Source organism: Watersipora subatra, chromosome 5 (assembly GCF_963576615.1).
Source record: "Watersipora subatra chromosome 5, tzWatSuba1.1, whole genome shotgun sequence".
NCBI classification, from domain to species: Eukaryota; Metazoa; Bryozoa; class Gymnolaemata; order Cheilostomatida; family Watersiporidae; genus Watersipora; species Watersipora subatra.
Window position 1 is genome coordinate 35,201,679 of NC_088712.1, and position 12,456 is coordinate 35,214,134.

Here is a 12,456-nt window from a genome sequence, read left to right on the forward strand (position 1 = left end):
CCGGCATGAATTAGTCCCTAGTAGACCTTCTATCTCAAATATAAATAGATTAGTATTCTCCAGATTTAATGCAATCGCTCAATAGATGTATAGTTATTATTTATGCAGAAGAGTTTAATTGAAGCTTCTGCGATGCACCTTTATTAATTATTTTATTCATATACACAGAGGAGATCAATTCTATTACTAGTATATAAATTGTATGGAAATGCTGAGGCAAAAGGATAGTTGTAAGAAGATCAACAAAATTTAGGTTTTTTTCATTTTGTTGAAAAGTACAGCGCTACTGATCAGCAGTACTGATCCAGTTTGTCCGTCTATTGCAGATTTCTGCAATTGATCTACCATATTCTATGTGCAAAGAACTGGAAATGAAAACAGCTTGACTCTCTGATCTCCGCAAACATGGCCGGTGAGCTTATGTATCACCAGTTTATGATAATTGACCTTTAGTTTGTCTGGACCACAGGCTATAAGGCGTGACTCATAAGTCTTCATAGCTATTACATACATTAGTCACTCTCAGCTACTAGTGAGTATACACTGCAGTCATTAATATGGATATCAATTGCTCTTTTCTAACATGTGTGATGACAGTTGCATGTGATGACATTGTCATGACAGTGCCATGACAGTGTCATGACAGTGCCATGACAGTGCCATGACAGTGTCATGGCACTGTGATGAAATTCATTTCATTCGCACTATGGAAACAAGGAAGTTAGAATCTGTTCACCTATTGTACAAACCAAAGGATCTTTTGAATACTGGTTTGGACAATAATTTATGTAAGTTTAAAAAGGAAGTGAAGTCTGTGCAATAGAAGTCTGTGCAATAGAAGTATTTCTAAGTACTTCCTTCTCTGATGTTTGAATAAAAAAAGCCTCTCTGAATTTTGTATTAGGAGTTTTGCAATTTAAACCTCAGTGCATCTCCTTACTACCACTATTTGTTCAAGCATGCCCCAGAAATGTAGTTGTTGCCCAGTTTGTTCGCCAACGCTATTTTGCGCCATTTTTCCTATAAGAATATTATTCTCAATGGTTATGTAGATGGAATAAAAACGACTCAATTATGAGATCTTAAATTTCCTTTGTCTCGTTTTTTGAGTATGTCTAACGAGACAGAATCTACTGATTTTTACCGCGTGAATAAAGCATTTGTCTCCGGCAAGGCTAATTATTTATTTGCAATTTAAACATGAGGGCTTGTGATTGACCTGTAATTGAGACTTATGGATACTCGTGTTCAGAGTCCATTATATGTTCTTTTTTGCTTTAATAATATATGAATTTTTTGACACATTCTTCCACTACGTGAGCAATGGAGGAGGTCAGCTAAGATGATAGATGATTGTTGTCCCTGTTTATGGCCTCTCAGTACAAATGCAATTTAAACCTCTTGTTTTATTCTATTATATAGTATATAATATATCTTATATGTTATTCTATTATACAGTATATAATGTATCTTATATCTTATTCTATTATATAGTATATAATACATCTTATATGTTATTATATTATATAGTATATCTTATATCTCATTCTATTATATAGTATATAATATATCTTATTCTATTATCCCACGATCAAACAAGAGTGAAACGATTGATTGAGAGAATTATGATAAATGCACCTGTGCACACAACTCCCGAAAAAATTATCCGTTAACGGCCGTGACCAAACCCTTGCAACGAAATCCTATCAACAAATTTAATTATTTTTCAGTAAAGTTGTTTAAGTATAATAATGATACAAAACGCATATAAACCTATTTAAATATGTTACCAAGCCTTTGAAAAGTTGACGCAAATTTCTAAAACTAACCCATCTGATTGGATTATACATAAATAGACAGATTTATTAGGACGAAAATCGTCACAAAACGCTTGAAAAGCTTCGTTTAATAAAAGTTAAGACCGGAAATTGAAACGCCGAGCGACAGAGAATAGAACGATAAAGTCTTGCCACAAATCGCCACAAAACGCTTGAACAGCTTGGTTTATTAATAGTTTCGACTGACCTACGAAACGCCAATAAAGCCGTGCGACAGATAGTAGAACTGTTTACTGTGTACTGTTTGTCTACTGTTTGAGGCGTAGACCGATTTACAGGTACGAAAATGTGGTACACAGTTTATCAGCCTACGTTTTTGTCCAATTGCCGAAGGTTTTTCAAATTATCTAGAACATCAGCCAGATTTCTTTACATCTTATCTACAAAGTAGGGCGTTACTACAACGCCCTTTTATGACAAGAATATTTCTTTATTTCACTCCAGTTTGCATAAAACTTCCAGACGTGTAAATGCCAACGCTTGCTCTCTGTTACATATCGCTGTCAAAACCATTCTACATTCATCACAACACAACCAACTTTCAAACTGTATATTACACATCAGTTTGCCATTTAACTTTTAATATTGCATTTCAGAGATATAATAAACATATTTCTTTATTGTTGGCATTGTTGTTGTTAGTTAAATTACGTACAGTAGGTTAGGTCTACAGCTTGAATTAATATTTATTTTATTATTGTAAAACATAAGTTTGAGATAGTTAAATATTTATTTTATTAATATTTATTTCTGTTACATATCATTGTCAAAACTGTTCTGCATTCAACACAACCAACTTTTAAACTGTATATTACAATATATTTTACTTGTAATATTGCATTTCAGAGCTATAATAAACATATTTCATTTTTGCTGTTGTTATTTAAATTACGTACAGTAGTTTAGGTCTACAGCTTGAATTAATGCTTATTTTATTGTTGTAAAACATAAGTTTGAGATAGTTAATTATTTATTTTATTAATATTTATTTCTGTTACATTTCTGTTATTTCTGTTGCGCCTTTTTAGATTCGTGCTCCCTCAAATTTATTTTATATCATCTCAAACAAGTCTCATTTACATTATACTCTGTCAATTCCTGCTGATAACTACTTTTTCGACAACCAACTGTACCCTTTCTTTTTTCCATTATTACTTTGGTCGTGGGCTGTATGACAGTGGAATTTCTAGTATAGTATATAATATATCTTATACCTTACTCTATTATATAGCATATAATATATCTTATATCTAATTCGATTATATAGTATATAATATATCTTATTCTATTACATAGTATATAATATATCTTACATCTTTATCGATTATATAGTATTTAATATATCTTATTCTAGTATATAGTATATATAATATATCTTATTCTATTATCTAGCTAAAGTGCCTGCTGATAAGGAACTTTTGCAAGTGGAAAAGAAGAAACTAGGCGTCGGGAACTCAACACCACTTGCCGGAGCTGACCTTCGTCCCAGCAGTCCTGTCTCCAGCAAAACCAAACTTAATACTTCAGAGAGCGGTAGTCACGTATGTTGGTAACCTCTGGTTCTACAAACAATACTAGTACATACAACAGTAGCGATACTGGTACACACTAGGGTTGTTAACTTTAGACAGTAGTGGTACTGGTACATACTAGGGTGTTTCAATCTAGACTGTAGTGATACTGGTACACACTAGGGTTGTTCACTCTAAACAGTAGTGATATTGGTACACACTAGCGTTTTTCACTCTAGACAGAAGTGATATTGATACACACTAGGGTTGTTCACTCTAGACAGTAGTGATACTGGTACATACTAGGGTTGTTTACTTTATACAGTAGTAATACTGGTACACACTAGGGTTGTTCACTCTAGACACTAATGATACTGGTACATACTAGGGTTGTTCACTCTAAACCAGGAGTCGGGAACCCACAGCTCAGGAGCTGCACGCGGCTCTTTCATCCCCTCGCTGCGGCTCCCTCTGACTTTGGATTTTTTTCTTTTTTATCATACGCTGAGTGCATAGTAAAGATATAGAAATTTTATTACTAGGTTTTGTAATATAATTTAAAAAATTTTAATTATGGTGATAAATAAAAAATTTCTTTTTTACCATATACCAAGTAATTCATAAAACTATAGAAGTTTTATCACTAAATTTTGTAAGATAATTTAAAAAAAATGTAATTATGGTGATAAATCAAACATTGTCGCTTATTATGCATCATTATTCAGGTTTTATTATTATTAGTACCTTATCACATGATTGTCACGTGGCTTTAACTCCAACATAAAAGTACAGGAAAACGTGCTACCGGATTTGCGCAGAGGGCCAGATTGCTACGAGATACTTTCTGATATTATGTCAACATACAGGGTTAAACAATTATAAATCTAGTAAGGCTGGCCAGCCACTTAGGACCGCAATATCGTCAACAACACTGCTGACGAACAACAACAACACTTAAACAGGTAGTACACGATATAACAATTTATGCGCCAATAAAACTGTTAACACTATTTTGCTGTCGTTTGCAAAAGTGTAATTTTGTTTTCTCAGCAGGTAAATCATTATACATGCCACCCCATTTCGTTTTTTGGTGTAAACATGGTATGAAAGCAGTAAGAGCTAAACAAAAAAGTTACATGTAGTATTTATATATTTTTAATTGAAAATATTAAAAGGAGGTTTGTGGCTCCCACTCCGTTCTTTCCTGCGGAAAATGGGTCCAAACATTTCTTTGATTAGAAAAGGTTGCCGACCCCTGCTCTAGACAGTTAGGAAACTTGCTTGCACGAGTTTTATATACGATTTGGATTTTATTCAACTGAATTAAATACCGAAATTGGTCTTAGTAACGAAATAGCAGTTAGAAGCAGGCAGAAGAAGTTAAACTTTCAGCATTTAGCAATTCACTTACCTTTTACAATTTGAAACCAATGACTTGACAATTGTTATTCAGTGTTGCAGTGAAACCTCTACTTATGGTTACCTCAACATACAGTCAACCCTCCACTTATGATCACCTCAACATGCAGCCAAACCTCTAATTATGATCACCTCAACATTCAGCCAAACCTCTACTTATGATCACCTCAACATACAGTCAAACCTCTACTTATGATCACCTTAACATACAGTCAAACCTCTACTTATGATCACCTCAACTTACAGTCAAACCTCTACTTATGATCACCTTAACATACAGTCAAACCTCTACTTATGATCACCTCAACTTACAGTCAAACCTCTACTTATGATCACCTCTACATACAGTCAAACCTCTACCTATGATCCCCTCAACATACATACAGTCAAACCTCTACTTATGATCCCCTCAACCTACAGTCAAACCTCTACTTATGAACACCTCAACAAACAGTCAAACCTCTACTTATAATCACCTCAACATACAGTCAAACCTCTACTTATGATCGCTTCAACATACAGTCAAACCTTTACATATGGTTACCTCAATGTTCAATTTTTCTCCTATGCAGCGTAAAATTTCGCAACTTTCTTGCTCTCTATTCAAAGTAATCTCCAGCATACGTCAGTGTTTCTCAGTGTTTTTCAAAATCTTGCAGTTTTTTAAGTGAAAGTTGGGTAGGTGATGACAGCTTACAATAAAGTTAGAAACGCTAACACTTATATATGAGAGGCTAGCTTTACCTTTACCTATAAACCGGTACAGCTCTGAGGCTGTACTTCGGTTCAAATATCTTTACGTCATTGTCTTCAAATCTCGCATGGTAAATTAGCAACAAAATATTTTTTTTATTAGTTATTTTTATAATCTATTTTTTTACTAGTAATTTAGTTTTTAACATTCACATCTCTACATAGTTTTATATATATATGTATTTGTTTTAATTGTAGGTCTAATTACTTCCAGTACTTATACATTTTATGAGTTTTGGAGCTATGAAAATAGGTAAATGAACTACAGTGTATTCTTATAGGAATATTTACTCCAACATTTGGCAGTTCTACATATGAAACAGATCTCACTATGAATTAACCCTGTACATAGATGTTTAAATGTAACTTCATGTATGGAGATTTGACTGTAATTTTATATGTAGGGGTTTGACTGGAACTAGGTATGTAGAGGTATGACTGTAACTATGCATGTAGAGGTTTAACTGTAACTTCATATGTCGCTGTTTTAGTCTAACTAAATATTTAAAGGTTTGACTGTAATGAGGTATATAAAGGTTTGATTGTATTTGTAAGAAAATGGAAAAAGAGGGTTCTGCTAATAAATGTTTCTCACTGTTTTCGTAGAACTCAGCTGGAAAGATATCCTCTGCCCATCGAGTTGATCAAATCAAATCGTGTTCCTCTATGAACGTATCCATGAACTGGCAAGGTAGATATAGACCTTTGGACAAGAACAGTCCAGCCCTAACACCATTACAGTCTGTCAGTAACAAGTATGTACAGGATCATCAGCCTTATGTTGGCTTTACTTGCTGAAGTAGGATAGAGGCAAGATTAGCAAAAACTAACATGCCACCTCGTCACTTACAAAGCATAGGAGGATTAGACCTTATATAGAATATCTCTCCAGTCATACTTCAACTTACGAGTGCCCCAACATGCGAGACACTTGAGATAAGAGCAAGCTTTTATGCAAGTTTCAGCACTAATATACGAGCCATGTTTGAGATACAAGCGCCAGTTGCCAATGTCAGTGAGTCAGTTGCCAAGTATATCGGAGGTGTTTTATGAGAACAGCATCACTTTCTATTTGTCAACTGCTCAGGTTATACTTTTGTAATGTGTTTTTTTTGTGCGCATTTATCAGCTCAGAATTAAGTGAATTAAAAGTACAGTACGCTGACCGAAAGTCAATTGGTACAATGAAGGATGATGCGAGGAAAAAGCAAATGATAAAAATTGATATTAAAATATGATTATAATATGATATTAAATATGATATTAAAATATTGATATTGTTTAAAAATATGAGAAAGGTATACGCTTAATTGAGCAGGCTCAGCAATATGACAGAAATACATCCACAATATGCACAGTTATCAAACAGAAGGATAATATTAAGGGCATTAAGCCTGCACTAACCATAGTTTCCAAACGGCATAGCGATTTTTACGACGAGATGGGAGAGACTGCTCGTGCTTTTGATAAAAGACAAACGATTGGCCAGCGATAGCGTAACTGAATCGATACTGTGTGAAAAGGCCGGTGCTATCTATCATGACTATAAAAATAAACATTCGAACAAGTTGGCTAGTGACCATGCATTCGCCCTTTTTGACGACGCCTGTGCTTGTCCTTTCCGCAACATTTTGAAAGGGCGACAAAGGCAACGTCCTTAGATATTTTTCTCTTAAAAATGCCGATTGTGAGAGCCAAACAAAGGAAAAATTGGCTAAGCTGCGAGAAGAAATTTAAAACTATGAATGACGAAGAAATTTTAATTACGCTAAGTTTAAAATAAAAGTTTGCTTTTAAGTCTCTGCATCTTAATCCAAATTTGTAATGTTGTAATGAAGGATCACTTTCAAGTCTCTGCATCTTAATCCAAATTTGTAATGTTGTAATGAAGGATCACTTTTAAGTCTCTGCATCTTAATCCAAATTTGTAATGTTGTAATGAAGGATCACTTTTAAGTCTGTGCATCTTAATCCAAATTTGTAATGTTGTAATGAAGGATCACTTTTAAGTCTCTGCATCTTAATCCAAATTTGTAATGTTGTAATGAAGGATCACTTTTAAGTCTCTGCATCTTAATCCAAATTTGTAATGTTGTAATGAAGGATCACTTTTAAGTCTCTGCATCTTAATCCAAATTTGTAATGTTGTAATGAAGGATCACTTTTAAGTCTCTGCATCTTAATCCAAATTTGTAATGTTGTAATGAAGGATCACTTTTAAGTCTCTGCATCTTAATCCAAATTTGTAATGTTGTAATGAAGGATCACTTTTAAGTCTCTGCATCTTAATCCAAATTTGTAATGTTGTAATGAAGGATCACTTTTAAGTCTCTGCATCTTAATCCAAATTTGTAATGTAATGAAGGATCACTTTTAAGTCTCTGCATCTTAATCCAAATTTGTAATGTTGTAATGAAGGATCACTTTTAAGTCTCTGCATCTTAATCCAAATTTGTAATGTTGTAATGAAGGATCACTTTTAAGTCTCTGCATCTTAATCCAAATTTGTAATGTTGTAATGAAGGATCACTTTTAAGTCTCTGCATCTTAATCCAAATTTGTAATGTTGTAATGAAGGATCACTTTTAAGTCTCTGCATCTTAATCCAAATTTGTAATGTTGTAATGAAGGATCACTTTTCTTTTCCTCTTTGGCAAATTCCAGCGTTAGCTGCTAATATATATATTTAATTTTACATTTTAGTTGATTACTTTTTCTTGCATTATTTGTTATTTGTTGCTTTTTGAAAGCATGTGGTAAGTTAGGACAGTTACCAACATGTTTCTTCTGTCACAATTTCTTGTTTTAAGTGTTTTTGTTTGTGTTTTTCAGACTATGAAAACCAATCAATATATATTTAATTGTTGTATATATAAATAGATTGCACCAAAATGCGAGTAAATTGATATACGAGCTCAGTCTCGGAACACATTAGGCTTGTAAGTTGAAGTATGACTGTATTTCTCAAAGTTGGTCGTATGTTGTCTGTAGGTGCATCCAATTATAGTTATAGTGCACGCTGATTATTTTACCACGCGTTACAATGGCCCTGTTAAAAAATACTTTCTGTAAAGCTCGATTACTATATCTGGGGTCAAGGCCAATTATTCTCGCATGGACAATTATATTCTCTCCGTATCGTCGTATTCAATTTTTCATGGATGCAGTTTTTGGTGGAACAGTACCCTTTTTTATACAAACACACTTCTATGCAAGAATTGTTATTATTAATTCTGTATATTCAGGATGTTTTGCAGTTCATATTATTTGTATCATTACCGAATCATCTTTTATTGTATTTGTAGCAAAACCGACCTAATTTAGCTATTACTTACTAATTATTTCACATCTACCTCTGAACATTTTTATAGTCGTTTTATTATTTTTAAATTATTGAACCTGCACGAAACAGTTTCCTCGAGATATGAGGAAATATGAGTTTAAAAATTGTTTGACAAAGTTTGAAAACCAACATGTGTACAGTTGTTTTTATTTGCTCTTTTAATTTATTTTAATTATGCAAAACACTTCTCTCATGATATTGTGGTGGACGTTGGGCCATGACTCCAGTAATTCGTGTAAATATTTTTATATGTTATATCTTGCATGCTGTGTTGTTCTTTTTATTATATTGCTATTAATTTATCCATATATTATATCGCTATTATCTCTTCGTTTATCACTGTATTATAACCTTGTCAACAGATTAGCGATTCTGTTTATTACTAATGTTATGCGGTTTTTACTCGGTTCCATTAGCCGGAATGGGTGAGTTAACTGTACATAAAAGAGTGCGCTCACTCAGTTGGTCTGAGCAGATAGCTGTATGCTCCTCGGTTAGTGGAATTTTCTTCTGAAAAAAAAACTGAGCGAAATTACACACATTCCCTTCTTTTAAGGTAATAATCTAGATCGTGCGAAGTAAAGGCTAGCAAGTTCTTTTACAATATGTAGTTGGAAGGTTAGAATGGCAAATGTTGTTATATGTTAAATACAAATCAATTTTCTGTCCAAAGACTTTTTATGACCCGGGCAACGCCGGGTAGCACAGCTAGTATTGTATATATACAGGGCAACGCCGGGTAGCACAGCTAGTATTGTATATATACAGGGCAACGCCGGGTAGCACAGCTAGTATTGTATATATACAGGGCAACGTCGAGTAGCACAGCTAGTATTGTATATATATAGGACAACGCCGGGTAGCACAGCTAGTATTGTATATATACAGGACAACGCCGGGTAGCACAGCTAGTATTGTATATATACAGGGCAACGCCAGGTAGCACAGCTAGTATTGTATATATACAGGGCAACGCCGGGTAGCACAGCTAGTATTGTATATATACCGGACATAAACTTAATTAAACTTAACTACCGCATATAAAAATAAACAAACACTTTCTTATAACAGTTAGAATGTTTTACATGTTCATAAAGAATAAATGTTCCGTGCGAAAACTATTTTATTGGAAGTTAAAGCAGTTTTGCAAGTGAAAGTGAAAAGTCTGTAATAGTTAAAATTCAATTGTAAGAATAGAATAATAATAATAATAATAAACAGTTAAATTTAATATTACATAATCTAAGTTAGAATATCACATTTTATCACTTTTGACCACATGATCACTCAGGCCCGTATTCCCTGAAGCGGCTGGGTGGCTGAGCCGCCCTAACTTTTTAGTAATTTTTAACGGCTAAGTACTAAGAATTGCAGTCTAAGCTCATTCATTTGGAATTTCCAACTACTAATTCCGAGCGCTAGTTGCACTCTAGTGCAACTAGCGATGAGGCTCACTATTCTAGTGTTGGTTTTGCTTGCCGCTAATGCTAGTATGCAGAGAGTGAGAGATCCTTTTCCGCATTGAAGCAAATCAAAACAGCGATGAAGAGCACTATCGGGTAGGCTCGTCTAAATAATCTTCTAATATTAGACATATATAAAGATGTTGAAATACATGTAGATACAGAATCAGTTGTGAAAGATTTCTGCCATGGACACATTGACAGAACAAGAGCTATTGCAATGAAGGAGTAATAGTTTTTGTTCTTTCAATGTTTTTTACAGAAATCTGTATTGTCGTGAGTTTTATATCGTTCGTTGAATAAAGCAAAATTTTTGCCTACCATGAACTATAAGCAATATATTTATGTAGATTTCGATGCTTACAATTAATTGCATTCATGCATACTTTGAGGGTTGCTGATGCCTAAAAGGTCCAGAGCTTCGAGGCACTGCCCGTATCTCATTGAAGAGGGGGCTAACACCGGCCCTTAAACCCCCAAGTGTTCATAACTAGTCGCCTAACATTTGCAGCCCCAACTTGCAACTAGGGAATACATGCCTGTGATCACTTCAACCCGCAATGTTTTAACATTTGGTGTTAAGTGGTTGAGTAAATATTTTATTTTCTAACATTTTATTTTATTTCTAACATAAGATTTTCAGATTCGGAAAATTGTTATAAGTGAAAAAGTTTGTAAAAATTAAAATACCACTTAATCATAAAATATTTAAGATATGTTAGTCTATCCTTCACCTAGTTAGGAGCAAGGCACTCTACTTTCACATCTATGCTTGCTGAGCAAACACTTTTGTTCATCTGTCTCTGTTCATCTGTCTCTGTTCATCTGTCTCTGTTCATCTGTCTCTGTTCATCTGTCTCTGTTCATCTGTCTCTGTTCATCTGTCTCTGTTCATCCGTCACTGTTCATCCGTCTCTGTTCATCCGTCTCTGTTCATCCGTCTCTGTTCATCCGTCTCTGTTCATCCGTCTCTGTTCATCCGTCTCTGTTCATCCGTCTCTGTTCATCCGTCTCTGTTCATCCGTCTCTGTTCATCCGTCTCTGTTCATCCGTCTCTGTTCATCCGTCTCTGTTCATCCGTCTCTGTTCATCCGTCTCTGTTCATCCGTCTCTGTTCATCCGTCTCTGTTCATCCGTCTCTGTTCATTCGTGTCTGTTCATCCGTCTCTGTTCGTCCGTCTCTGTTCGTCCGTCTCTGTTCGTCCGTCCCTGTTCGTCCGTCCCTGTTCGTCCGTCTCTGTTCGTCCGTCTCTGTTCGTCCGTCTCTGTTCGTCCGTCTCTGTTCGTCCGTCTCTGTTCGTCCGTCTCTGTTCGTCCGTCTCTGTTCGTCCGTCTCTGTTCGTCCGTCTCTGTTCGTCCGTCTCTGTTCGTCCGTCTCTGTTCGTCCGTCTCTGTTCGTCCGTCTCTGTTCGTCCGTCTCTGTTCGTCCGTCTCTGTTCGTCCGTCTCTGTTCGTCCGTCTCTGTTCGTCCGTCTCTGTTCGTCCGTCTCTGTTCGTTCGTCTCTGTTCGTATGTCTCTGTTCGTCCGTCTCTGTTCGTCCGTCTCTGTTCGTCCGTCTCTGTTCGTCCGTCTCTGTTCGTCCGTCTCTGTTCGTCCGTCTCTGTTCGTCCGTCTCTGTTCGTCCGTCTCTGTTCGCCCGTCTCTGTTCGTCCGTCTCTGTTCGTCCGTCTCTGTTCGTCCGTCTCTGTTCGTCCGTCTCTGTTCGTCCGTCTCTGTTCGTCCGTCTCTGTTCGTCCGTCTCTGTTGATAAAATAACATTAATAACCTCTTTCTATTTATCAGTGATTTATTAACTCTTTCGCTACCAAGTTAATCTTTTTTCTGGGACATAATTACATATTTGGTAAAACTTAATATTTGGCAAGGAACATGTGAATTGTCACAACTTGTGAACTACTTAGCCCATAAAAATTGCTTTGATACCAAATTAATCAGCATAAAAACACACAAATATCTTGCAGAACGGGCATGTCCATGCCTCTGGGCATGTCCGAGTTGGACGAGTTATTAATTGTATTACAGCTTACGGCTATTCTTATTTCTACTTAAAATAAAATAATCCCTCTCAGTAGTAATATTGTTCAATAGAAATCATCCAAAGGCCATTGATTGATTAATTGATCTACAA

At 35.3% G+C, this 12,456-nt stretch overlaps 1 protein-coding gene across 1 annotated transcript; it reads right to left on the reverse strand.

Moving 5' to 3' along the window:
• Window positions 1-11,456: 11,456 nt before the first annotated feature.
• On the reverse strand, window positions 11,457-12,086 carry LOC137397311 (splicing regulatory glutamine/lysine-rich protein 1-like). The gene has a single exon (XM_068083601.1). The coding sequence runs from the start codon at window positions 12,084-12,086 to the stop codon at window positions 11,457-11,459; it is 630 nt and encodes a 209-aa protein (XP_067939702.1).
• Between the last annotated feature and the right edge of the window lie 370 nt (window positions 12,087-12,456).